This window comes from Pisolithus orientalis (assembly GCF_024613125.1).
Source record: "Pisolithus orientalis strain OTSU chromosome Unknown F5J12scaffold_12, whole genome shotgun sequence".
Classification (NCBI taxonomy): domain Eukaryota; kingdom Fungi; phylum Basidiomycota; class Agaricomycetes; order Boletales; family Pisolithaceae; genus Pisolithus; species Pisolithus orientalis.
The window spans coordinates 437,639-462,621 of NW_026260793.1; the positions used below are offsets into that span (position 1 = coordinate 437,639).

The window sequence follows — 24,983 nt, forward strand, 5'->3', positions numbered from 1 at the left end:
GGAGGTAGCAACAAGGCAGGAGGGATCATTGGGGGGAGAGAAAGTGATGAACATGTGGTTTTGGTGCACATGCCAGGTTTATAAGGGAACATGTTGTTTGTGTTTATTTGCTGTGCCATTGTATGCTATTGGTAAATGCTGTCAGTTGTGAGTGAATTAGCCACCAGCTGTTGTACTGAATATTCAGTATTGCACCAGACATTCAATTCCCAATATGTACATGCCAAGATCACCAAACAACCACTTGCAGGTGTGGCTCTCAGCTGCCCATTGTGATTGTGAAATCATGTGTCATGTGTCACCATTCAGTATGAAGCAATGTCAATCTGTCATTCACAACACAATGTTAAGCATATTCTTGTTCCAAGAATAGACTCAATGAATACTGGCTGATCTAGCCTAGATCTCCTAATCAACATACCATTATTACTGACAAGTAATGCCCTAAATAGCTATTGTACTTGGTATGCAAAATTGGTGACTGAACAACCAAATGTCACTTGCCATCTGGATTGCTGGAGTTGTATACAATTTTTGTCATTACTTGCCAAGGGCTGGTGGCATGTGTCACTGCAGAGCAGAAAGGCTGTTATTTCAGATCAATCAATATTGATTACTATACAGTTCCACTGCTAATCTGCAAAACTACCCAAGGGGCTGTACAAAGGAGTTCAATGTCAACAACCATGTGTCACAGTGTGACACATTCACTGCTCAGGGTCCAAATCAGGCATTTGGTTCCTCACTGACATCACTTTATCCTTGTCCTGTGTGTGTCTGGGACACTCAAGCAAAGACTGCATGTAACAGATCCCCTCAGACAAGATGATAACCATTTTTGGTAATAACCTGCATAGTTACTATTGCCAATAGGAGTTACATATGGATGAATACAGCTTTTGTGAGCAAAGACTGGTGGATCCAAATTACCAGTACAGGCACAATGTGATTTGAATGAGCCAAAATACCAGGCTGCCACAAACACATCCACATTCAATGTTGGTGCTACTGTGACATTGGCTGTCCCATTGGCCTGGCATCCAACCATTTGTTGCCCAGTGGCCCAATCACTTGTCCCCTGTGTTTGCAAGAGCAAAGACTGCATGTAGCAGATCCCCTAGGACAAGATAATAACCATTTTTGGTAATAATCTACATAGTGTCTATTGTCAGTAGGAGTTACATATGGATGAATACAGTTTTTGCAAGCAAAGATTGGTGGATCCATATTACTGGTACAGGCACAATGTAATTTGAATGAGCTGAAACACTGGGCTGCCACCAACATATCCACATTCAATGTTGGCTTTACTGTGACATTGGCTGTCCCATTGGCCTGGCCCATCTGACCATCAGCAGTGACTCAATCACTTGTCCCCCATGTTCACTGGAGCAGAGACTGCATGTAGCAGATCCCCTAGGATGAGATAATAACTATTTTTGGTAACAATCTACATAGTTTCTATTGCCAGTAGGAGTTACATATGGATGAACACATTTTTTTGTGAACAAAGATTGGTGGATCCAAATTACCAGGACAGGCACAATGTGATCTGAATGAGCCAAAGTACCAGGCTGCCACCAATGAGCATTCAACATCAGCCCCACTGCCAATCAGCTGTCTTGTTGACCCAACATCTGACCTTTGGTTCTGCAATGATATTGCTTATCCCCCACACATCCCCATGAGTGTCTCATTCCCTTGTTCACCTGTCATGTGACATCACCAAACATGCCACAACAGCCTGAGTGGCTGCACCCAAGCTTTGTAAATACTGTTTCCCTTTTGACTGTCCCCCTCCCTCCATTTGCCACCTTTCCACACCAAAAAAAGCTGTGTGCTCTTGGTGCTGTGTCCCCCCCTTCCCCTTCTTCCCCTCCTCATTTTCCAAACCAAAAAAAAGGTACATAATTTCTTTCTCCACAACCTTTCACTAATCTTTTTTGTTTTCATCTAGCTTCGTAATTCTTGGGTGTTGGTGCCCCCCCCCCCCCCCCCTCCTCTTCTCAGCACTGTCCACCCAAAAACAAAAGTACATGATTTTTTTTTTCCAGGTGCATCTCCCCCCCTACTAACCACTTTCCTTTCCATCTAGCTTTGTCATCTCCCCCCCCTCCTCCCACCCACTCTTTCCAAGCCAAAACAAGGTATGTAAGTTCTAAGCTGCCTCTCACATTCATCCTAGGTTGCTGACAGGTCTTCTTGGCTGATCCCTCCCTCTCCCACCACCCTCTGTGTCATACACAACATAAATCATCCTACCTACTTTTCCCCTGTCTTCCTTGTCTAGAAGTGTACACATTTATATTGATAATTCCATTCCTTGTTCCATTATATTCCAAGTCAGCTGGGGTCTACCCATGTTCTGTCATTGTCTCCCTCCCCCAAGTATTTGGTTGCATGGTACTGACCTTGTGCTGCTAGACTACCATGGCAAGGACAAAGCAAACTTCCAAGAGGAATGTTGGTGACAAGCCTGGCAGAGTCTCTCTGGTCAATTTACAAGCCAAGGAGCAACAAGCTGCCCAGGCTGCCACTGCCAATGCCATCAGGGCTCCACTTCAAGTCAAGAAGAGGAGGATAAGGAAATCTGTGAGTTTACTCTTTCCTCTGATCATGATACTCATATCTTCTTTCAGTTCTGTCTCATGTGTAGGGATGGGGGCACTTTATGGGAGTGTGATGTCATGGGCTGCTGGAGGGTGGTCTGCAACAAGTGTCTGGTGGTTCCAGAAGATTCCCTTCAACAGATCACCCAGCCTGGTGTCTCCTTTAGGTATGTTCACCCACCACCCTATTTCATCACCTCAAGTCCTTTTGTTTCTCCTCAGGTATGTCAGTTGTCATTGGAAGAGGACCAGACATGGAACTCCTTAGCCCTACTATGTAAGTCCATCCAAACTTCCCCCATCCAACCTAATTCCAAATACAGGGCTTCTATCTGGGTGACAAGCATGCCCTCAGCAAGCCCCCTGCTGTCATGGGCACATTCCAGCATGCTACCACCTCTGAAGTGGCTACCCTTTCCACAGCCATCAACCACCTTCACCTGGATGGCTTGACCCTGGACCCTGACCCAGTCCATATCATCCAATCCATGATACAAGGGTATTTCAAACCAGAGGGCACTTACAGTTTTGCACAGTTGCCTTATGACTTGGGAACTCAGGAATCTAGGGCTGCCTATGAAACTGCAGCTGAAGTGCTCTCTTCCTTCCTGGCCCCTTATGCAAGGGTGGTTCTCTTCTTCACTACCCACAGTGAAGAACAAAGTGGGGATCTCTTTGCTGGAAGTAGGGATGGGCAGGTATTTGTATCAAAGGTCTTTGAGGTGAGTCACCATTTCTCAATCTTTACTCTCACCTCACCATTTCCAGGTTTTAGAGGCTCTCCTCACACCCCTCTCCAAGGTTGTTGAGGGAGGTGACCTCATCTTCCTGGTGTGTGGATATCTGGTCAAGCATCAGGAGAGTTTCCAAGACCTCAAGTCAGCCATGAACCAGTAAGTGTCCTCTATCTGAGCACTTATTTGTCACTCACCACCATTCCAGCTTCAAGCCAAGGTCAATGCTCCTCTTTGATGCAGACAGGTTACTCCCTGTCAACACCATTCCTTTCCTCATGAGTGTTTTGGACCTTACCATCATCCAAGGCTTTCAACAGATGGATAAGACAGTCAAGGCTGCCCTCAAGGACTTTGGGGTGCTGGGTAAACACTCAAACATCATCCTCATGTTTTGGGGGTCTCAAGGAGGGAGGGTATTGGTGGAAAGGTACATTTGGACTGACAAGTTCATCAAACCTTGGGGTCAGAACTTGCCTGCTCAATGCCCTCAGTGTGGGAGCATACAAGAATGGCTGGCTGCTAGTGCTGATTCAACTTATTCCTATCAGAGCCAGTATCCTGATTGTGGGAAGGACTTGGAGAGGACTGCATTGCCACCCAAAACTTATACCATTTCTATGCCTCAAGGAGCCAAAAAATTACCAGATGGAAAAAAGTCATCTGCATGGTTGGTAGAAAATTTGTAAAATACATATACCTCCAAAGTACACAGTACATAAAAAATGGGCTGTTTATAAAGAATGAATCCAATGATATGGCCCATACTGTAAGAATGTCCCATCTTTCCTAAGAAAATATGTTGAAAATTATAGAAGAAACAGATCCTTGTTTATTCTGGAGGTTTCACAGCTGATATGCATATATAATTTTGCATGTCTGCTGCATGCTTTGCTGATGCTGGGTTGGGCTTAAGTAAGGTCCACCAACACCACTTCTGGTGGGCTGGGCCATGGTTTGGCTACATTGGCTGACCCCCTTCCAGGGGGATGGCCCATGCTGAGGTTAGGTCATCTGATATCACTTTCAGGGGCTTGGCCATGCAGAGGCTGCATCAACTGATACTACTTCCAGGGGGCTCCCTCATGTTGAGGCTATGTCAGCCACTACCACTTCCAGGGGGCTGGGCCATGCTTAGGTGATGTCAGCTGACACCACTTCTAGGGGGCTCCCTCATGCTGAGGCTACATCTGCTGACACCACTTCTAGGGAGCTCATCCATGCTTAGGTGATATGGCCAACACCCCTTCCAGGAGCTCCCTCATGCTGAGGCTGTGATGGCTGATACCACTTCCAGGGGGCTCCCTTATGCTGAGGCTAGGTCAGCCACTACTACTTCCAGGGGGCTGGGCCATGCTTAGGTGATGTCAGCCAACACCACTTCTAGGGGGCTTCCTCATGCTGAGGCTACATTGGCCAACACCACATCTAGGGAGCTCATCCATGCTTAGGTGATGTCAGCCAACACCCCTTCCAGGGAGCTCCTTCATGCTGAGGGCTGTGTCAGCTGACACCACTTCCAGGGGCCAACCCACTTTCAGGGCTGTTGGCTGACATTGGTTAGTCCTACTTTCAGGGAAAATGTACATTTCAGGTGTCCCAGTTTCAGGACTGTGGTTGACTGAATTATGTGAGCAACTGGGAGGCTTTACTCCACAATGCTGCCTGGGTAGGTTGTGACAACATCTACTTCAATGCTATTTGAACCACCATGCCACTGTCTACAGTGATTAACCAGTTACAGAGTTATTGTGAGCCCTCTCCAGGGAGGTATATAGCTAGAGTATGGTACTCTGTATCCTTAGTTTTTTGCTACCTTGCAAATCCCCTCAACCATTCTCTCTCTCTCCCTCTCTCTCTCTCTCTCCTTGCATTGGGTGTGAACTCCTAACAGAGGGAACCTATCAAAGTCAGGGTTAGTAGTGGATCCATAGGGGTTATGACAAGTTTGGCCCACAGTGTGTCCCTCCTTCACTTCATGTCTAGTCCATTTGATGAAGCCACCACATTGGAGCATAACAGAAACTCTCCTGTGTTTTTGTTGCTGAACAGAACCCTGCAGTTGGCAGGATGGCTAAGAAGCCATTGAACAAGTATCTCAGTATGAGGGGCATCCCAGTTGATGTTCTTTGGCTGGATATTCTCAGTGCAGGAGTTGCCAGCAGAGGTGGTTGTCTGATGCTCATTGAGCACTGGGCTCTTCCCTTTACTCCTTCTCCCAGTGAGATTCACAGGAAATACTTGTGAGGATGGTCCATCACCAGCAATTGCATTTATGGGAGGCCTTCCTTGACAAGCATGTCCACTTGATGAAGCCATGGGTCATGATAAGAGGGCCTGCAAGCAAACAGACCATCAGGGCATCACCAAAAGGGAGGCATAATTTTCAAACTCCATCCTGGCAGTGCTCATGAATTTGCCAATTCCAGAGTGCTTCCAGAGTGCTTCCAGAGCCATCCAGTGCCACCTTGAGCACCACTATTAGAATCTATAGTTTGTTGTAGTATTACATAATCTCCAGTCGTCGCCGTATTGCTTGTTCTATTCCGTCCAAGTACTTCAGCCTTATGGCGGCATTCTTTGTCTCCCTCCAGTCAGCCTTCGCAACCAGCCTCTCTATCATTTTCACCAGTTGCAATATTTTAGCTGGTACAAGAACTGTTAGCAGGATTAGCATTATACTGAACGCAGGCTACGGTACCGTTGTTCTCGTCCCGCAACCCATGTAGTCGGTCTGCATTTCCAGGTTGCACGTTGTCGATCTCCTCCCTGGCTTCCATAATCTCGTTTATGAGTTCGAAATCGTTTAATTGGTCCGCCTCCTCCAATTCTACACCATTGCGCTTCAGGATATACTCTATTCGATGAAGTGGGGAAGTTAGGGTTTTGTATGCTGCGTTTACAGTATTGGATAGCTCGAGTGCTGCCTCCTTTTCTGGCTTCAGTACGTCAGATGCATATGCGCATAAAATCCATGGTCAAGAGAATACCTCGGTCTTCGTAGCCCATGCATCGGGATGGCATATCCGCTGGGCCTCCAAAAAGCGACGCTTGAGGAGAGCGGTATCCACCACAAACGGGTTCGGGCTATACGGCAGCCCCATCAGTTCATGGAAAGGGATCGAATTGTGAACTCCGGAAATCCAGTTGCAGGACAGACAGACGGGTAGCCGTGCAGGGAGCAGTGCTCCGCATGAAGGACATGTCCTGGTCAGTGAGGTGATGTGCGTGGTTGACACCAGTCTCAACGATTGGAGGTCTGAGCGGAACCTGCCTCGTAGACAAACTGGGCTGTGGGCAACCCTGCTGACAAGTAGCGAGTGCGCTGAGAGACGCAACATGGCCGGATGGTGCAGGTGGAATCGATATGTAATAATGTAACCGCTCCGACAGGCGGCTAAACTTATATCATGACGTACTACTACGATGACTGTCCCGCAAGTACCTCCCAACTCCAGCCCTCCCATGCAATATTACAGCCAGACGACCCAGCAAACGCCGAACCTGCACGTCGTCGACTAGCTTCAAAATCCCGCTTTCACTTGTTCGCTTCGTTGCGCAGAGTGTGCTCAAAGAAGAGGCTCAATCCGCACCTTAAGGGACCCCCCATTCTGAAGGATAACCGTTTACTGTCGCAATCTGAAGATGACACTCGGAGCATAACGTTAAGTGCAGAGAGACTTCCAGACTCCTCAGAAGAACAGGATACATATCGTTGGGCTGTCCTATATGAAAACCAGAGAGGGTAGGTCTTTGTTCCTCTCACATCGCCTCTCACTCACATACTCTAGATTGACCATCTTCTCGTCGCCTTATTACTCTAGCCTATTTCTTCTCCCTACTGACCCCTTTCCCTTTACTATTCCCAAGGCAAGCACAAAACGTTCGCAGCAGCCGAATGTCTCACTCAGTAACTATCCCCTTCCCGATGCAACATGGCATTGGGTGTCTAAGGCATGGTTGATTGACATGCGCACGGATCTCGGGGAGGTGCAGCACGACGGATTTGAGTACAACTGGTCGTTCCGCGAAAAGCACTGGCGCGCGGAGATTGGACCCCTCAGCGCCGGCGCGTGGGTGAGACGCAGAAGGTGGATTAGACTTATGATGCGACCAGCCAATTGGAAATCAGACTTCCTCGGGTCGGCCGACAATCACTTTGAGGGTCTGGCGTCTCTGCTTCCTCCTGCCGCACGTTCTTCGGAGACAACGCTGGACTCCCTTGAGCACAAGGCAGGTCCTCTATGGCAGGGAATTCCGCAAGTAGATTGGCAGCATTGTTATAGCTTGATGAAGCATCTTGGCTCCGACGGACGCAAACTTGAGCTTTGGCGCACCTGGCTTGATCCCTACATTACCCAAGACACTCGCGACCTAAAGGGCAAGGGTAAGCAAAGTAATGGAGACCAGTCATGTTGTCCCTCCAAGGCAATGCATTGCAACAGTCAGCTACTCAGGGGAAACCCGCCCCCGTTGCCGTACCTGTCTACGATGCTTCAAAGCCACGTGCGTTGACCATCGTTGATGTCTGCAGTACAACTTCTGAAAAGCTATCACAGGCGAATTCCATTATTCGAATGTTTGTCTTTCCTGACTCTCGCGCACAGTTCCTCGAGTTGCTAAGGCTTGCTGGACTATTGGACGACCTCAGAAAAATGGAGAATATATACCCTGAGGTCGTGGACTTCTGGAGTTACGCAGGTGGTTTCAACAAATTCCTAGAGAGTAGTGTTTGATCTCCCCCATGAAACCATGATGAGTAGATAGTGAAGTACCAGCTGTGATACAAGCAGTACATATCATGTCCAATCACGAAGCCTATCGTGGGTCCCAACTTCGTCCTGGCAACCGACGGTCCTTTCCATTTGCAATGGCACATGTACACGTGGATTGTCTTTTTTCTTCGCTCTCTTTCCTTACGCAAGTAACAAGTGCTACATGACGGGGAGATGTCTTCATCAAAGGCCACCTGGGATGTCGACGTTGTCGCGAACCCTGCAAACGAAAGAACTGAGCAGCACAACAAGAGTGTTCCCGAGGCTTCTTTCGCCGTGCAGATCACCCTACGCACCTACATCCTGGCTTCTTCATTGTTGCTTGGTCCCTCTCTTCTCCCAGTTGCAACCGCACTTGTCAGGGATCCTCAAGGTTTGAAGGACAGGCTAGGTGCTCTGAAGCTCGCACTATCCAAGGAACTATGCTCAAGGGGCTTGCCGTTTGCCCTTGCCGTCGCCGTTGGGGGTGGCCAGTGTCTAAAACTTTTGTGGGAAACCCTGAAGAAGCAACCCAAGTCTTCTGCGCCCGCCAGTCGGCGTTCCTCTCATTCTCTCCCCTTGTTGTTCAAACATACCCTTAGGGGTTCCATCCAAGCTCTCGACTCTAAACTCACTGCGTACCAGAAAGTATTCGCGATGAATGCAATGGCCTCTGGTGTAGGTGCAGCCGTCCTACACCGGAGGGATCGGTCGTATTCATCGTCGCACCGGCGTTCCGGTACGAAGTCCTCCACTCTAGACTTGACCCTGTGGTTGCTTGTTCATGCACTGGACGCACTCGTACAGTCAAGATTGCTGTCGGGGAAGAATAAAGCCACTTCTCGCTGTGTGAGTGCTCCTACGCGAGATGTGCAGACTCGAGGTCCTTCCTCAGAAGGGGAGCCGAGCAACGATATCGCTACCTCTGAGATTCTTTCCAAGGAGCGCATAAGAGTCAATGCATGGTTTGACAGTTTGCTCTTCTGGGCATGTAGCGCAAGGTTTGTTAATAGCGGCCTGAAGTTGACCTTCTTAGTCATTGTCCTACCAGGATTATGTGGTGCTTCTTCTACGAACCGCAAAGGTAATTAATTCTTCATGGCTGTTGTCTCGAATCTTCTAAGTGTCAACCCCAATGCGGCAGATTGCCGCGTTCCTATGTCAGATGGTATGGAAAAACCAATGAATATGATGCGTGTTGCTAGGTAAATAATGCAAGTTTCCCAGGATAGACAGACTTGCTCGCGTCGATTGGCGACTTTTAGAACTCTTACGTGCAGTGAGACAAGGGAATTGGTCATATATTCACGGGTCAGACCAACATGGGCTCGCCTCAACCTTGGCCTCTGACCTTGGGTATCCTACGTCCTGGGGTAATCCCGAACTTCTCCCAGCCCACGGTGGACAAACAGCTAGTAGAGCGTGGGCGGCGCTCGGAGTGAATGGCAGAGATAGTGTCGGCGGTTTACCATGCCAGCTCGTCCATGGCCGGGCGGTTGCTTGGTTTGGTCTTGCAGACAGCTGTGTTGCCAATGCGATATTCAGGGCTGTTCACGCATTGATGGAGGCATTCGTCATATATCTTCCCGTGAGTTTTGTTTGCAAGCCTTAAGGTAGTCTCATTCTCTTCTTCGGTCGCATGGTCAGGTATATTTCACTCCCCTTCTACTTACCCAGCCGAGATCATTTCTACGTCCTGGCTGCTTTATCCCTCGTGTTGCCTCTGCTATGCGCAGTGCAGCCTTCCTCTCCGCATTTATATCCTCTTACTGGTTCGCAGTCTGTATGACACGGACGTTAGTTCTTGCGCGACTACTCCCCAATATATCCCACGATACATGGGATGGACCGTATGGTGGTGCCTTCGCTGGTTCACTCGTGTGCGGCACTAGTATATTCATCGAAAGTGCCAAGAGAAGGGGCGACATGGCTTTATACGTCTTACCGAAAGGTTTAAGGGCTTCTATACCCAATAACTGGATCAAGTCTCCCGCCGCCAAGTTTGTAGAATGGTATAGTCACTATCTACTAGCAGTTGGTCAAACGGGCAGCTGATAATGAAAAACACGTCTGGCAGTGCAATATTCACGTTTTCGATGGCAGCTCTTTCGACAACTGCGGTATACAGGCCAGATGCCTTAAGAGGCCTTGCAGGGTGGATGGCAGCTTTCATCATGAAGGGACTCAATGCCACTGCCTGGAGGAAGCGCAAACAGAGTACCACTGATGACCCTAGAACGGATGTCCAGCAGCCTCGGAATGTTCACCGAAACTAAAATTAACTGGCACTCAACACCTATGTTAACGATCGTGACATATCACACTGCTATTACCCAGACCACAGGCACAACTTATGATCATAGAACGAACAACTTGCAATCAATGTCTCCTCGTGGACATCTTCGTGAAAAGACCAGTCTACACCATAACCCAGTGATTCATGCTGATCAAAGCATTTTCCGATGCCGTAGGACATCGTGATTTCCTTGAGGTCTGTGCTGACAACCTTGAAACCATCGTGCATACATGCAACAAGAAGATCATTCTTGCGCTCTGGTAATGGATGCCATTTGACACGCCAAGCACCCCCACCAACATCCATGGTGATGAGGGCCGACAAGGGCTTCCGCATATCGAAAAGCCGGACGGCGTTATTATAACTGAGGAAAGTTGGTCCGTGATAATAGCTGCCAAAGAGTTCACCCACCTGCCAACTGCAAGTAGATGCTCGACGTATGGATGGTTTTGAACACTAGTCACTCCGGCATCGAACCTGCTCTTAGATATGTTGACAGACTACATCATTGAAGTTCACGTCGGCGACACGTACGATCGATTGGCAAATATTGGGCGGTGCAGGGGCTGACGGACATCCCAACCTTTCAGATTCAGGTCGTCACCACCTATCATGCATTGAAGAGTCGCGGTCAAACATCTCGCCTTGCACTCACGGGGCACCTACCAGAATACACTACGGAACTCTCCCAATAATTCCACGCAGCGACCCAAGGTTCATAAACATGTGCCTTCCACACATCAGATACAACAAGGCCATGTGGAGAGGAAGGATTTAGAAGACAAAGGGATCCATCTGAAAGAGACACGATTAACGATCCCAGATGATCACTTGGATAACGCCTATTGGACCAATCCAACGACAAGCATAAAACGTCCGCGGAAGCGCAGGATATCTTCTGTAAGCAGCGAAAAGCGTGCTGCAATACAGGATTAAGATGTCGACTGGAAAGATCGAGACAAACGTGATACATTTTGAGATTGCCACTCCTGAACAGATATTCTCCCCTCTGAATCGGCAATGCCTAAAATTGCAGTACTCGTTCGTGATCTATGGCACCTGAAAAAAGGGTGAGCATGAGGAAGATGAGAATCCATTCCCTAGAGGTACCATTTCTGATCGAGGATTGCGGACAAGGTCATCTCTTGGATCAAGGTGCTGAATCCCCATGTTTTGAAGCCAGACGGAAATTATGGAAGACTACTGACCACAGCTTGGCCTTTGTATCTGTCACTTTGAATACGAAGCATTTTCCCCAACGGTACTGGCCGGAACTCTCTGGTTCCGACGCGGTTTCATTCGGGCTCACGGTAACATCGGCGGCCCGTTCATGTTCCAGCTTGTATGTTCCACAAACAAAGATATCCCGAGAATCTTCGTGAGGACAGAATTCGACGGAGTCCGCTGGCAGCACGGTGTCGTACGACTCCGAGACGGCCATAAGTAATAGTGTAAACCCACGAAGGTGATGCAAGTGCAGTAGGCACGTGACGTGATGTCACTCAAACTTTCGACGGCGTTCTAGCGCACAGGAGAAATGCCCAGTTCGATTGTGCTCCGTTCGTCTGGGGGAATCGACAGACGTCGATTCAGTGGTGTACGCACATAAAAGCCTTGTCCGCGACCTGACAACCTTGCTTCAGGACTTAACCCAAGACTTCGACTATGAATTTGGACACCTTAACCGAAAGGTCACAACAGACAATTGCTGCTGCTATCCAACTAGCAAGAGATCATGCAAATGCGCAAGGTTTGGTGCATCTTCTTTAGTGCCATTGGTTCGCGCTGATCGACCTTTATAGTACATCCTGCTCATATTGGAGCCGCCCTCCTAAATGAGGGCACAGGACCAGACGGTGTAGTGCAAGGAGACCAGAGTACAGCATCCTTATTTGCATCGGTCATCGAGAAAGCTGGTGGCGACAAGGTGAGATGCTAGTCGTGCTTGATTGTTTAGTCTACTGACGCCTCGGTTCTGAAGGTTACCGTAAAGCGTGGACTCCAGAAAATCATCATCAGATTACCATCACAGTCACCACCTCCAGAAGAAGTGTCATTCACCGGAATGGCATTGAAGGTGCTGCGAGAGGCAGTAGAATTACAGAAAACTATGCATGATTCCTATGTTGCGCAAGATCACCTTCTTCTCGCTCTCATCAAAGACACCACGATCCAATCTGTCCTCAAAGAAGCTGGCTTGACGGAGGCTGTTGTTAAGACGGTGATTCAACAGATACGCGGTAACCGGCGCATCGAAAGCAGAAACGCGGAGGCTGGATTCGAGGCTCTGCAAAAGTACGCAGTCGACCTAACAGCACTTGCGGAGGAAGGCAAGATTGACCCAGTCATCGGGCGAGATAACGAGATCCGCAGAGTTATCCGTATTCTGTGCAGAAGGTGGGATTGCCTCGTCAAAAATATATTCGGAATGTTGCTAACAGTTCTACAGGACAAAGAATAATCCCGTTCTTATCGGTGAACCTGGTGTTGGGAAGACCTCCATTGTAGAGGGCCTTGCTCAGCGCATCGTGAATCGCGATGTCCCTGCATCCCTCCTTGGACGACTATTTTCTTTGGATATGGGTGCCTTGATGGCTGGTGCCAAGTATAAGGGTGAATACGAAGAGCGCATCAAAAGCGTTCTAAATGAAGTGGAAAAATCTGTTGAACAAGGAAACCAGGTTATCCTTTTTGTTGATGAGCTTCACCTTATCATGGCAGGGCGAGGTGCCGAAGGTGGCGGCATGGATGCTGGTAACCTATTCAAACCCCTCTTGGCCAGAGGCAAGCTGCGGTGCATTGGTGCTACTACACTCGCTGAATACAGAAAGTACATCGAGACGGACGCGGCGCTGGAGCGAAGGTTTGCTCAAGTCATCGTTAACGAACCAACCGTTGGCGAGACTATCAACATCCTTCGTGGTATCAGGGAGAAATATGAAGTCCATCATGGTGTCAGAATTCTTGACGGTGCGATGATTTCCGCGGCGACCTTAGCACATCGCTACTTGACATCTCGTCGATTGCCGGATGCTGCGATCGACCTCGTCGACGAAGCCTGCGCAAGGTAAGTCGTGCATCACTGATCGAGGTTTTTAGAATGTTAATATGTCGAATTTAGCGTCCGAGTCACACGGGAGACGGCGCCTGAAGCAATTGACAAATTGCAGCGACGCAGACTTGAACTCGAAGTTGAAGTACATGCCCTTGAGCGCGAGAAAGATCAGGCCAGCAAGGAGCGCCTCGTTCTTGCTCGCAAAGCTATCGCAGAGGTTGATGATCAACTCCGGCCTTTGCAGGCTGCGTACGAGGCACAGAAAAGGATTGGTGATGAAATTAATCACGTCCGCAAACGGATAGATGAACTCAAGGCCAAGGCGGATGACGCCGAGCGACGGTAAGTTCGTGAATTGCAAGTGCGCCCCTAGTGCTCATCACACTGGCAGATACGATTTAGAGACTGCGTCGGACCTGCGTTACTATGCTCTGCCAGAGCTGCAGAGTCGCCTTGAACAACTGCTAGCTAAGAAGGCGGAGGAGGAAACGAACGGACAACCAGGCTCTGACAACGTAACCCCTGAACAAATTGCCGAGATCGTGGCGCGCTGGACTGGCATCCCTGTCACAAGACTGATGTCAACGGAGAAGGAGAAGTTACTCAAAATGGAGAAAATTCTGGCCAATAGTGTCGTTGGCCAACCTGACGCTGCGAAGGCTGTGGCTAATGCCATCAGGTTGTCGAGAAGTGGGTTGGCAAGCGCAAACCGGCCAATCGCTAGCTTTTTGATGGCTGGGCCTTCCGGCACGGGCAAGACGTTGATGAGTAAAACGGTACGTTTGGTTGTACTTCATGGACCTGTAGCCTGGACTGACTCGTGGGTAGCTTGCAACCATTCTCTTTGATTCCCCAGATGCCATGATACGCATCGATGGATCTGAGTACTCGGAAAAACATTCCATTGCACGTTTGATCGGTGCGCCTCCCGGGTATGTCGGCCACGACGCAGGTGGTCAGCTTACGGAATACGTTCGCCGCAAACCATATTGTATTGTGCTTATCGATGAAATCGAGAAGGCATCTAGGGAATTTGTGACGTTGTTCTTGCAAGTCCTCGATGATGGCCGCCTTACGGATGGCCAGGGTCGGGTAGTAGACTTCCGGAATACAGTCATCATCATGACCTCGAATCTCGGTGCTGCTTATCTCAACGACATGTCGGAAGGGAGAGTGGACTTCAACACACGCCAATTAGTCATGGGTGCGATCCAGGCCCACTTCCCTCCGGAATTTGTTAATCGCATTGACGAGATTATCATCTTCGTAAGCAACTCTATTCGTGACAAAGTGCATCTCGACTGACCGTATCGCTACAGCACACACTGTCAAGGGATAATGTTCTCAAAATTGTCGACTTGCGTCTCAAAGAGGTGGAAGACCGACTTTCAGATCGAAAAATCACCCTCGATGTTGAACCCGAGGCAAAGCAGTACCTTGTTTCCGTTGGTTATAATCCAGCTTTCGGTGCTCGCCCGTTGAACCGGGCGATTCAGAGCGAACTTTTGAACCCACTGTCGGTCCTCCTCCTTTCTGGGCAGATACAAGACAACGAAACTGTTCATGTCAAGTTCGACGGCCCCGGAAACAGGTTAGTCATCATACCGAATCACCCAGAAAAAGGGGTGGAAGGTATGGATTTGGACGGATTGGATGATGATATTGAGATTGAAGAGATTGACTGAAGGAGGTTCCATGTACTCATCGTTTGTTGCAACACATTGTATCGTTAGCGAGCACACAACTTGTAATTATGTAATCATACCTGTGAAGTGTTTGCGAGGTTTTCCGTTCGTCGATCATAACACTGCGATGTTTAGTCGTCGAGTCGTCTTACGAACCCTCCGGCCTTGCTCAAGACGCCCATCCTCAACCAAAGCACCCTCTGTTGCTACTACCTCTTTACAGTCAATTCCTGCTGAAAATACTCCAACCGGCATCGCACCTCAAGCTCCCAATTATCCGACACCATGGTCAACGAACCAGCGGCCCCGACCTGCTGCGCGTTCTGGTCCCCGCTTTGAGCAAACTATCATGGACCTTCAACCGAATCCGTTCAGTGCCATGGAGCTCATAGCCAGTGAGCCCGCGCGCATTGTACAAGGTCGCAAGGCCGTCTGTGATGGTGGTATGTCGTGTGTCCAAGTCTATTCTGTCCTAAGATTGTGATCTATGCTGTTAGGTGGAGGTCCCCTAGGTCACCCCAAAATCTTCATAAACTTGGTGTGCATCATGTTATGACTACCGTCGAACTAATCTTTGAACGTATTTTACAGGATAAACCTGGTCCACATGCATGTGGGTATGTCGCTTATAAGCACCGCCCGTATGACGCACTGACATTTCGTCTGTTTTTTCTCCTGGCGCCCTTCTCAGCTATTGGTAAGTTGATGCCTCACCGAATGGGGGCCCCGGCTCACAATACTGCAGCGGGATCCAGTTTGAACAAGCTGTACACCATGGACATGAGCACTAGAGCTATGGAAGTGCACCCCAAATGCATAGGCAGCGTAGCAGAAGCCTCATGATTTCTATCCTTGTCACTACCTTGCCAATTTCAACCAGTACTCTGCCTTGTTGAGCATCAAGTCGGACTGGTACTTGCATCATAAAGGGTTAGCAGGTTTTAAGAGTACAATTCCTGTGGCGCTCTGCAACGCCTAGTTGATCCTAATTAATGCGACTATGGGTGATGAGTAAGATAAGCACGAGGATAAGCACGAGCAGGCGAAGCTCCTTCGAAGACACCGAGCCACAGCGGGAAGGAATAAGGAGGGTAAGAGGGTAAGAAAGTCGCTCGGAGACTCGAAAGCCTGGAAGGTCCCTCTATCGCTCGCTCGGGGATGAGACAATACGAGACAGCTACCGTCATGTACGAAATAGGGGAGACAAAGGACATAGCAGTGGCAGACGGATGTAACAATGAATGGTGTTAGTGGCACTGGGTCCATTGAAATTGAAGTATCGTGAGGAGAGTGGTTCCCAAAACCCATGAGGTAATATCAAACAAGGAGAGGATAAATAAATAAAAATGTTAAAGGAACGCGCGGACGCCCACCCGTTAGTTATCGTCGGGCGAGGTAAAGGACATAGGAGATAATGGGGGATACTCCCCTTCTGCGACTGCTTCGAGCTGCGAAAATGGCGGGAGCGAATGTGGCGACGGATGGTCAAGTAGTGACGATGGTAGCGGCGCCTGCGTAAACTGCATCAGTTGGAATAATGACCCCGGCTTTCTAGTACCCACCACTTTGAATATAGGGTTGACTGCTACATGCGGATCTATTCCAGGACTTGGAGGATGACCAAACATCTTGCCATTACATTCGTATGTCGTATGGGAAGACGAGGGATACTGAATCATCGGGGCACCTATGTAAGAAGTGTGCTGTGGACTAGTGGAATCGTGTGAATTATGCGAGTGCATCCATGAATTGGGCGACGGGGACAAGGACAAGAGATTGATGGGTGGGGGCGAGGATGTCCCTGAGACGGAAGAGGTCGTATCGACGGAGGCACGAATATGAAACTCGTTTAACTGATGATCCAGGGAAATCGAATTGGACGAGCGCGCCGAGGTTGGGAAGTCGTCGAATGACGTCGTTCCAGTTCGGAGCGAAGAAGTGGATGTCATTCGGTTTACGCCGCCCGCTGGGGGTCGCCGAATTCGAGCGGGCCCTGGATCACTATCGACTGTAGCAAATGATATGGCAGACATCCGTCCGGTACTGTGGATGTCCGACGACGACATGGAATGATCGTCGTCGAAGTCTCGCCGCCGAACCTTGCTTAACCGCTCATCTCTAGGCAGCCACCGGTCACCAGGTGCAAGAGTGCCGTCTGGAGGCTTCAAAAACCGACCCGAAGCCGCGTTCAAAGTGGGTGAACTGACCTTGGCAGAGCCATTTTGGTTCTGCCGTATTGGACCAGAAGCCGCAGCCTTGCTCTTCTCGAGGTCAGCAGCGTATATGGCACGAGAATTGACACTGAGCAAACTGCCCGAGTGTGCCCACTTCCACTCCACCTCATGCTTCGCGGTCGTTTGCACGAGCATCTTACGCTTTTGCATAACCGCACGTGCTTGCTCTCTGTGTGCCCGCTCCACCATAGCACGGCGTTGTTTCTCAGCTTCCCGTTGTAATCTTTCTGCTTCCTTCCTGTTTGCTTTGGTATCTTTGCGCACATTCGTAGCAGTACCCTCGCCGGCCAACGGCGTATCCGAACCTATGGATTGCGATCGTTTAAGCGATGGCATGGAGCTTGACCCCGGGTCCTCGTCTACGGGCGGCAGTGAATGCTGGTGAACTTTGTCCCCATGCCCGAACATGCCGAGGCCCCACTTCGAATGCTTCTTGCCAAAACCAAGAGAGCCGAGCCTGCTGAGTTTGCTGCTTGGCGTCTGGACTGTTTCCTGAACATGCATCGGCTCGGATTCAGTACGCATTTCGGCAACTGTTGAAGATTGGAAGACCATTCTCTGGTCCTCTAGAGACGGGTAGGCTTGTGAGGGCGGAGTGCCCATCCAGTGCGAGCCATTTCGTGGATGGTTGGTCGGCCACGGCAGGGCAGCGCCTTGTATTCGAGCCTCCTCTTGCGAGTAGGACGGAGGTGGGGGTCCATGTGAATCGTCGACTCTTCGCGATCCCGGGGTATGGGTACCCGAGGTGGCAATGGAGGGAACGAACGCAGTGCGGTGAGAAGAAGAAGCGTCTGGTATATGAAGTGGGTGTAGATGTGGTGGATTGTGAGAATGTGAGGGAGGGATACTACGAGGAGAAGCAGAAGGCGTGAGAAAGGGCGCGCCGTTGATGTGAGGCCTTGCAGGTGTGGAGGCCGCCGTCTGTACATACAATGCTGGAGGCATCGGGGGCACATTTTGCGGCAACGCTTCTATAAGATATGGGTGTTCTAAACACTGCCGGCTCGTGAGGCGGAGGTCCGGGTCGTATTTGAGCAAATCAGATATGCACTCGATGAGCTTCCTAGGGACGCTCCGTTCAAAATACGAGTAAAAATCTTTTGGTTGACTCTGTGAGGTAGCTTATAAGTGATCCGCGTTAAAAGGCATCATTGCTAACGCCGACCTTGGGGAAAGCAAAGTTGAACTGCTTGGCCATCTTGAGACCTTTATTCCACTTTCCACCTCCGAGAGGTTTGCCTCGAGAATCAGTACCGTAATCAACAGGATCACCAAGTATCTCGCACATGCGATGTATTTGATCGACATGGTCAGAACCAGGAAACAGAGGTCGGAGGTTGACGAGTTCAGCCATGATGGTCCCCAAAGCCCACATATCAACAGGATTGGAATAGTCTCTGCTGGACATTAGGACCTCGGGCGCGCGATACCACCTCGTAGAGACATAAGTCGTATAAGGTGGGGCGCTGAGTGTTTCTCTTGCGAGACCGAAGTCAGCCAGCTTGATGATGGCTACGACATCCTTTTCGGCCACACCAGGTGGTGAGACGGGAGACAAGGAGCGATATTCAAAGTGACCGGTTGTGGTGACCAGGACGTTTTCCGGTTTCATGTCACGATGAAAATAGCCCGAGGAATGGATGTGGTGCAGGCCAGACACGATCTGACGGAATATGGAGGCGACAAGACCACCTGCAAGTGGCCTGCCTTTGCGAGCTTTGATAAGGTGATAAAGATTTCCTTCCATGCTCTCGAAAACGAAATATAGCTCCTTGGTATCTGGTAGGAGAAAAAAGTCGTACAACGGTATGATGCAAGGGTGAAAAGGAATTGCGCGAAGTGACTGTATGCGTGTCAGAGGCACGCTGAAAACAAGCCAAGAGTGGAGGCACCTCAAGTTCCTTTAGCTTTTTGCACTCGTCCCACCCGCCTTCCCATTTCTTTTTCATCTTCTTAACTGCAACGAGACGTTTTCCGACCCACTCAGGTCGAGCGCCGCCACCACATTGCATTGGAGAGAGGGGAGTGTTGGGAGGCAGGGCACCGTGCCAATCACATAGCAGGACGGTACCAAAGGAACCGTCGCCCAGGGTCTTGATTGGAGTGAATGAGCGGCTGGAGCCTACGGAGGGGAAGATGAGCGTGTGCGGGGCAAAGAGAAGGAGGTGGTGGTAGACATACTTGAATTCGCATCACCGACGACGAGCTTTCCGTTCTGTATCGATACGGCGGGAACGGCGACGACGTGGATGGTTTCTTTTGGCTGTGAGGAGGGTTTTGGGCAAGGTTGATGGTTATTCGGGACAGGGATGCTGTTTGGATCGGCGTTGCTTTGGGCTGCATGATTCGAGGGCGTGAACATGACACACAGAGCATCGCCTTGTACGACCGGGAAGAGAGAGAGGGCTTAGGGCGAAGGGAAAGCGGCAGGGGCGGACTATTAGGAAGACATGCAAGGAGCAAAAGACTCAGCATCAGACGAAGTCCTCGCCAGAACATTCATCGGACAAGCGCCATACCAGCACCAGTTTGGTAAGTCATCCCGTGCTAACCGACCCAACCGAAGCAACAGTTTCATTATCGTTTTAAAAAGCAAGTATTTCCACCGAAGACGATCCGCCCGCACTTCATTACATAGTGGGACTCGCCCTCACCGTGTACCCACCCACCTGCACACCCACCCAGCTGCCACCAACACGGAGTCTCTGAAACGCAGTCTGATGCTCACCACGTGACTCGTCCCACACAATCACCGGCACTTTCCAGTAATGTGTTATGTAATGCTCCCGTACCCATCTGTCAAGTTGTGGGCGCCCACGCCCATATTAATTATTTGCGGGCATCACACATATCCAATCCCCCATCAATGTCTGTCAATGTCTAAATCACGGCGAAACTGAGCACTAAGTACATATGTGTACACCACTGGTCTATCTATCATATCGTCTCCTTAGATCAGTATGGCACCTCGTGGAATAGCTTCGACACGCTCTCCCCATAGTGACTCCGTCTGATCACCTCCCCGAGAACTGGCCCGATATTGATCACTTCGATTTTGCTGCACTTGGCCTGGTTTGCCGATTGAGGCAACGTATTCGTCACTATCAGCTTTTCCAGCGCGCTCTCCTCCACATTCTTCAGCGCGTTCCCACTCAGTATTCCGTGTGTCACGATCGCATAGATTTTTGATGCCCCTGCCTCTGCAAGATGCTGCGCTGCAAGACATAGCGTTCCACACGTATCCGCCATGTCGTCCACCAAAATCGCTACTTTGTCTTTGACGTGTCCAACTAACACCATTCGAGATACTGCATTCGCCTTTTTCCGCTCTTTATGAAACAGTGCGAAGTCGACGGCCAGTCGGTCCGCAATCGACGTCGCCCTGCCGTTTCGCATTGCCGTCAGTCACACTCCTATCCAACCCTGATACACTTAACCCACCTCTTGGCACCTCCAGCATCGGGCGAAACGATCACCACGTTCTTCACGTCAAAATGCGTGCGGATATATTGGATCGATGAAGGCTCGGCGTACAGCTAATGCGGATAGGTGAGGTCTAGACTCGATCTTATCGCCCAACACAGCACTTACGCTGCATCCGACCAAAACGGGACGGCCGTGGGCAACCGTTAGGTGAACAAATGAAATGTCACCGGTGCAAAAAAGAAAACACCCACTTGTCCACGGGAACATCAAAGAACCCTTGGATTTGTGAGGCATGAAGGTCCATCGTCTTCTCCATGCATCAGACACGATCATCAATTGGGTGAAAAGACAACTTACGATGACGTGATCACACCCCGACTTTTGTAACATGTTTGCGACGAGTTTCGCAGTAATTGGAGCACGACTTTTGTCCTTCTTGTCTTGCCGAGCGTACGGGAACAGCGGCACGACCGCAGTGATGCGTTTTGCACTCGCAATCTTGCAAGCGTGGATCATAATGCAAAGCTCCATCAGCGCCGTGTTGACCGCCCCGCAGCCGGTGTTGATGATGTATACATCGTTTTCACGCACGCTCTCGGCGATGCACACCTGCGTCTCGCCAATGCCGCTCTTTGTCACTTCAGCTTTGGCTAGGGACAGACCAAGGCTAGAGAAGGAACATCGTCGCATGGGTGAAACAGCACCCAATCCTAGTATACCGTTCTGAATTTACCGTCGTGCAATAATCTCCGCGAGCTCGGGATGGCTTGTCCCTTGGATCGCTCTACAGTCAGCCTCCGTTCTTGAAGACCGATAGACGTCACATTACGCACCAGTAAAGATTTTGACTCCAGTGCCATTTAACATGGTGGTTTAACTTAACAAGAGAAATAAAAACAAGGAGGGTCAAGAAAGAGAAATGTCCATGAACCTGATGAAACAGCAAGAAAAAAGTATATACCCGGACAAAGATAAAAACCGGGATTACGAGCTGAGGGGCACGTGGCACAAACATGAGCCAAAATTTGCTGACTAAGCACAACGATACGTCTCTGCAAGGGATTTGTCTGCTACGACACATATCATAGTGCTGCGATGCAGCACGTACACGCAATAAGAATATACCGAGACCACACTCAAATGTGCACATATAGTACAGAGGCGACGACAATAATAAAAGAGGTAGGGGACTGAGTAATAAGAAGGAAGGTGCGCTACAAACTACAGAGGTCGGTATTGCAAGAACATACTATGAGATTTGACGGCTGAGGAATGGTTGGATGTACATTGTACTAGTACTGTAAGATCCCGGAGCCACAATGAACAGGGGGAACAGCGGGGGAAGCGATCATGAAAGAAAGTGGGCAGTGAAAAAGAATTATGACAACGAAATAGCGACAGGCGAAAAGCTGCAGTGACTTAGCTCACCCTGAAACCCTGAAGAGCAACTCGAATGGACTATAGTAAACCGAAAAGGTCATGAACGCAAAGAATAAAACAAAAAGTCTATCGCGAGAAAGGGGACGACAAACGCAGACAATGTAGGTGAATTCCTGAGGAGTATGCAGGGGGTTTACTTAGCCGACACGTGCAGAACATCCGGAAGGGTGGGAGTGAGTCGGAGGAACCCGGCCACCAGCTTGGCCACCACTATTTAGGATGGACAGCAGCTGGGCGCTACCAGGTGGTGGTGGACGAGGGAGCGGAGGAAACGTAGCTTGCATCGCCAACGGCGACCGTGAAACACGAGATGGACAACCGGCTGGGAGCACGTTAACCTCTGACGTGGCGTATTGCGGCGCGTAAGCCACTGAAGGTAGAGAGTAAGAATGTTGGGACACGGGAAGTTGGGAAGCGCGCCGCTCGGCCCGTCCAGATGGAGAATAATCAGCTGACAAAGGAGGAAGTTGGCCCTGATGCACAACTCGATGTGCTTGAAAACAGGGTGCATACGCCGGGTTGCAGCAGTCAAGGTGACTGGACTGCGATCGAGTGTGGAAAGGATCTGGTAGTAAGGAATGTTGAAGTTGGTTGAGAGGTGAAGATGCTTTGTTTCCCCGAGAGTGTGGAAGAAGTGACCCAGATACCCCGCCAATGGAGTCATGCTGGAACTGGCGTTGACCCAAGGATTCATAGGTAGTTGAAGGCGGGACAGAAGCACACGGCCCGGGATGTCTAAGGGGAGGGAAATCGTATGCCCGACTAGTGGGTAGCTCACGGGACACCAGAGTAGGCGTCATCTTCGATGATTCGTCCGCTACTAATTCCAGAAGCGCAAGCTGCTTCAACCTCTTGCCTGAAGTTGGTACTTCGGTTGGGGTTGTCAAGTATGGTGAAATATCAGCAATGCTTGAACTTCGACGAGAAGAGGGTAATTGTTTAGTAGCACCAGCCTGCAATGGAGCCAGTGGTGGGGCCGATGAAGTAGGCAAGACCACACTCGATGATTCATTAGAAGCACCATACGATAGTAGGGAAGAAGTAGCTGGGGCTACTGCAGCGCTCGACGTGCGAGTGTCCTGGAGAATACCTTGCTTGGAGAAGGGTGGATCATTGGCATGAACTGATAAGGTGGTTTCCGAATGTTGGAATCGATGGGTGGCTTCTACAAATTTCGCGGAAGTGTGGCGCAAATGTGTTGCTGGCGGCGTGCCATTGTGCGCAAGCCTAGGGGAGATCTCCACAGATCGGCGGATGTCTGGCACAGTGGACGCTGGCTTGAGGTCGGTCTTTTTGGCCGAAAGAGACAAAGATGTTAGAAGCCTAGCAACGTGTGGATCCACCGGCTGGGAAAGTGAATCGTCGTCTGATGGATGAGCCGCTATGGAAAGCTTGTTGCTGGCAAGTGCCCCCTCGCTACTTTGTGATGATGGGGTGTGTGGTTCACCATTATCCACGGATGATGAGCCAGATTCTTGTGGGCTGCTCTCTATGGCGGCTTCTGGGGTGGCTTTTATGTTCCTTGCGCCCAGCCCACTAGGTTTGCGTGCGGTGACGAAAGCCTTCAAAGCACTGTCCCATACGCTACGTGATCAGTGATAGTTGCAACAACATTCCGACAAGACGCACGCGATAAAGGGAGAAATCAGATAGAATTTGCCAGGCGAAGCCTTGTTACGTTTCCATGTAGGGAGATCCGTTAGCTTGAACCATTCGATTCTCTGAACAGCGAGTAAGTACCGAGGTTTGCTAAGACGTGTGGACAACACCTACGCTGATTTCTTTCCTTGTGCGAGTTTTAAACGGGAAGTCATCTGGAATACCCGGAACAATGAACAAAGAGATCAACTGTTCCTTAATAGACATTTCTATAACGTCCGCCGGGTTGATTTTCCCAGCCAGGTTGTAACCCGTCTCCTCAAGGACCTAGACCAATAGTTCGTCATGCAGCAGCCATGTAATGGGGGATGACAACCTACTTCACGAATAGCACATTCGTGCGGGGGTTCGTGCTCGTTTATCTTTCCCTTAGGAAAGCCCCAGCCTGAAGATGATTTCCAACCCTTGACAAGAATGCACTAGGAAAGCAGTCGCTATGCGCACTCTGCATCCGATTAAGCAACTTACCTTCTCCCAGGATTCATTCAACATTATGGCACCGCACACAGGAACTCTTGTTTTGTATTGCATGAATGTGTTGAATGCTTGTTCATGATCGTGGCTCCACTGATGTAGCAGTGGACAAGCGTGGAAAAGCATTGCGGAGAATTTCTTGAGCGGTAACGAAGGGAACTTGGGATTTTGCTCGCGGACGAAATCTTCGTAGAACCAGTGGCTATGAAATTTTGAGTGAGCTGTGAAGAGGTGGGAGGAAATGACTTACGCTTGCTCCACCTGGAAACATATCCGCTCAAGAGAAGAGAGCTCCTCTTCGGGCAGGTTGAGCAGGAAACGGCTGAGCCACCGTGAGCCAGCAGTCAATAACTGGATAATAGACAAACCTCGAAAGATCTTCGAGAACTTCTTCATGTGTAGCATGCTTGTAGGTGAAGCGTTCTGTTGTATCCGCTGTCGGTGCTGGTTGCATTTCTGGGGAGGAGGAAGACGAAGACGTCATTGTAAAAGAAAAGCAAAAAGTCGAAGGAGAGTCAGGGTGCCAGGCTTAGTGACGATCTTTGTATGAACAAGGAGTGTTTGCAGTGGAGGCTATGATACCCAGCATCGTATGTATGGACACCCCAACCGCTCGT

General features: G+C 49.7%; 10 protein-coding genes across 10 annotated transcripts; 5 read left to right on the plus strand and 5 right to left on the minus strand.

Moving 5' to 3' along the window:
• Window positions 1-2,430: 2,430 nt before the first annotated feature.
• On the plus strand, window positions 2,431-4,032 carry F5J12DRAFT_892190 (uncharacterized protein; the record flags this gene model as incomplete). The annotated part of the gene is made up of 5 exons (XM_051747555.1): window positions 2,431-2,592; window positions 2,640-2,831; window positions 2,933-3,331; window positions 3,378-3,487; window positions 3,552-4,032. The coding sequence occupies 5 exons, from the start codon at window positions 2,431-2,433 to the stop codon at window positions 4,030-4,032; spliced, it is 1,344 nt and encodes a 447-aa protein (XP_051600484.1).
• Window positions 4,033-5,786: 1,754 nt separating this feature from the next.
• F5J12DRAFT_827140 (uncharacterized protein) lies at window positions 5,787-6,728 on the minus strand. Its single transcript, XM_051745542.1, has 3 exons — window positions 6,334-6,728; window positions 6,045-6,282; window positions 5,787-5,989 (listed from the first exon to the last, which is right to left on the minus strand). The coding sequence occupies exons 1-3, from the start codon at window positions 6,682-6,684 to the stop codon at window positions 5,850-5,852; spliced, it is 729 nt and encodes a 242-aa protein (XP_051600485.1). The 5' UTR covers window positions 6,685-6,728; the 3' UTR covers window positions 5,787-5,849.
• Window positions 6,729-6,745: 17 nt separating this feature from the next.
• Window positions 6,746-8,121, plus strand: F5J12DRAFT_66821 (uncharacterized protein). The gene is made up of 3 exons (XM_051740209.1): window positions 6,746-7,088; window positions 7,135-7,849; window positions 7,903-8,121. Exons 1-3 carry the CDS (start codon window positions 6,754-6,756, stop codon window positions 8,077-8,079), a joined length of 1,227 nt encoding a protein of 408 aa, XP_051600486.1. The 5' UTR covers window positions 6,746-6,753; the 3' UTR covers window positions 8,080-8,121.
• Window positions 8,122-8,292: 171 nt separating this feature from the next.
• On the plus strand, window positions 8,293-10,373 carry F5J12DRAFT_719820 (uncharacterized protein; the record flags this gene model as incomplete). The annotated part of the gene is made up of 6 exons (XM_051741196.1): window positions 8,293-9,098; window positions 9,149-9,181; window positions 9,242-9,265; window positions 9,325-9,685; window positions 9,745-10,109; window positions 10,175-10,373. 6 exons carry the CDS (start codon window positions 8,293-8,295, stop codon window positions 10,371-10,373), a joined length of 1,788 nt encoding a protein of 595 aa, XP_051600487.1.
• Window positions 10,374-10,426: 53 nt separating this feature from the next.
• F5J12DRAFT_719652 (WD40-repeat-containing domain protein) lies at window positions 10,427-11,834 on the minus strand (the record flags this gene model as incomplete). Its single annotated transcript, XM_051741180.1, has 7 exons — window positions 10,427-10,757; window positions 10,805-10,873; window positions 10,928-11,000; window positions 11,060-11,312; window positions 11,365-11,452; window positions 11,504-11,551; window positions 11,605-11,834. 7 exons carry the CDS (start codon window positions 11,832-11,834, stop codon window positions 10,427-10,429), a joined length of 1,092 nt encoding a protein of 363 aa, XP_051600488.1.
• Window positions 11,835-11,862: 28 nt separating this feature from the next.
• F5J12DRAFT_827167 (P-loop containing nucleoside triphosphate hydrolase protein) lies at window positions 11,863-15,247 on the plus strand. Its single transcript, XM_051745543.1, has 8 exons — window positions 11,863-12,143; window positions 12,196-12,320; window positions 12,375-12,790; window positions 12,843-13,460; window positions 13,515-13,790; window positions 13,840-14,224; window positions 14,277-14,714; window positions 14,768-15,247. The coding sequence occupies exons 1-8, from the start codon at window positions 12,059-12,061 to the stop codon at window positions 15,131-15,133; spliced, it is 2,709 nt and encodes a 902-aa protein (XP_051600489.1). The 5' UTR covers window positions 11,863-12,058; the 3' UTR covers window positions 15,134-15,247.
• Window positions 15,248-15,900, plus strand: F5J12DRAFT_827173 (uncharacterized protein). Its single transcript, XM_051745544.1, has 4 exons — window positions 15,248-15,576; window positions 15,631-15,671; window positions 15,725-15,750; window positions 15,825-15,900. The coding sequence occupies exons 1-4, from the start codon at window positions 15,261-15,263 to the stop codon at window positions 15,832-15,834; spliced, it is 393 nt and encodes a 130-aa protein (XP_051600490.1). The 5' UTR covers window positions 15,248-15,260; the 3' UTR covers window positions 15,835-15,900.
• A 609-nt stretch (window positions 15,901-16,509) lies between these two features.
• On the minus strand, window positions 16,510-19,729 carry F5J12DRAFT_720091 (Pkinase-domain-containing protein; the record flags this gene model as incomplete). The annotated part of the gene is made up of 5 exons (XM_051741215.1): window positions 16,510-16,644; window positions 16,696-18,477; window positions 18,533-19,210; window positions 19,260-19,489; window positions 19,549-19,729. The coding sequence occupies 5 exons, from the start codon at window positions 19,727-19,729 to the stop codon at window positions 16,510-16,512; spliced, it is 3,006 nt and encodes a 1,001-aa protein (XP_051600491.1).
• A 481-nt stretch (window positions 19,730-20,210) lies between these two features.
• F5J12DRAFT_827182 (phosphoribosyl pyrophosphokinase) lies at window positions 20,211-21,766 on the minus strand. The gene is made up of 6 exons (XM_051745545.1): window positions 21,627-21,766; window positions 21,527-21,566; window positions 21,151-21,460; window positions 21,041-21,100; window positions 20,809-20,903; window positions 20,211-20,749 (listed from the first exon to the last, which is right to left on the minus strand). The coding sequence occupies exons 1-6, from the start codon at window positions 21,658-21,660 to the stop codon at window positions 20,323-20,325; spliced, it is 966 nt and encodes a 321-aa protein (XP_051600492.1). The 5' UTR covers window positions 21,661-21,766; the 3' UTR covers window positions 20,211-20,322.
• A 681-nt stretch (window positions 21,767-22,447) lies between these two features.
• On the minus strand, window positions 22,448-24,850 carry F5J12DRAFT_782415 (Dcp2, box A domain-containing protein; the record flags this gene model as incomplete). The annotated part of the gene is made up of 8 exons (XM_051742733.1): window positions 22,448-22,968; window positions 23,012-23,817; window positions 23,863-23,954; window positions 24,007-24,159; window positions 24,213-24,311; window positions 24,361-24,568; window positions 24,617-24,688; window positions 24,735-24,850. 8 exons carry the CDS (start codon window positions 24,848-24,850, stop codon window positions 22,448-22,450), a joined length of 2,067 nt encoding a protein of 688 aa, XP_051600493.1.
• Between the last annotated feature and the right edge of the window lie 133 nt (window positions 24,851-24,983).

Excerpts from the sequence above, each read along its gene's own strand:
- F5J12DRAFT_66821 (XM_051740209.1), top strand. The coding sequence starts at position 6,754 with ATGACGTACTACTACGATGACTGTCCCGCAAGTACCTCCCAACTCCAG. Across the intron at positions 7,089-7,134 it reads CTATATGAAAACCAGAGAGG|ATTGACCATCTTCTCGTCGC; the intron begins GTAGGTCTTTGT and ends CACATACTCTAG. Across the intron at positions 7,850-7,902 it reads CTACGATGCTTCAAAGCCAC|GCGAATTCCATTATTCGAAT; the intron begins GTGCGTTGACCA and ends AAGCTATCACAG.
- F5J12DRAFT_827173 (XM_051745544.1), top strand. The coding sequence starts at position 15,261 with ATGTTTAGTCGTCGAGTCGTCTTACGAACCCTCCGGCCTTGCTCAAGA. Across the intron at positions 15,577-15,630 it reads CAAGGCCGTCTGTGATGGTG|GTGGAGGTCCCCTAGGTCAC; the intron begins GTATGTCGTGTG and ends CTATGCTGTTAG. Across the intron at positions 15,672-15,724 it reads CCAAAATCTTCATAAACTTG|GATAAACCTGGTCCACATGC; the intron begins GTGTGCATCATG and ends CGTATTTTACAG.
- F5J12DRAFT_827140 (XM_051745542.1), bottom strand. The coding sequence starts at position 6,684 with ATGTTGCGTCTCTCAGCGCACTCGCTACTTGTCAGCAGGGTTGCCCAC. Across the intron at positions 6,283-6,333 it reads CATGGGCTACGAAGACCGAG|CCAGAAAAGGAGGCAGCACT; the intron begins GTATTCTCTTGA and ends GACGTACTGAAG. Across the intron at positions 5,990-6,044 it reads GTTGCGGGACGAGAACAACG|CTAAAATATTGCAACTGGTG; the intron begins GTACCGTAGCCT and ends TTCTTGTACCAG.
- F5J12DRAFT_827167 (XM_051745543.1), top strand. The coding sequence starts at position 12,059 with ATGAATTTGGACACCTTAACCGAAAGGTCACAACAGACAATTGCTGCT. Across the intron at positions 12,321-12,374 it reads AGAAAGCTGGTGGCGACAAG|GTTACCGTAAAGCGTGGACT; the intron begins GTGAGATGCTAG and ends TCGGTTCTGAAG. Across the intron at positions 14,225-14,276 it reads AGACGTTGATGAGTAAAACG|CTTGCAACCATTCTCTTTGA; the intron begins GTACGTTTGGTT and ends ACTCGTGGGTAG.
- F5J12DRAFT_827182 (XM_051745545.1), bottom strand. The coding sequence starts at position 21,660 with ATGTTAAATGGCACTGGAGTCAAAATCTTTACTG. Across the intron at positions 21,567-21,626 it reads TGGAGTCAAAATCTTTACTG|GGACAAGCCATCCCGAGCTC; the intron begins GTGCGTAATGTG and ends GAGCGATCCAAG. Across the intron at positions 21,101-21,150 it reads CGGGGTGTGATCACGTCATC|ACGATGGACCTTCATGCCTC; the intron begins GTAAGTTGTCTT and ends TGCATGGAGAAG.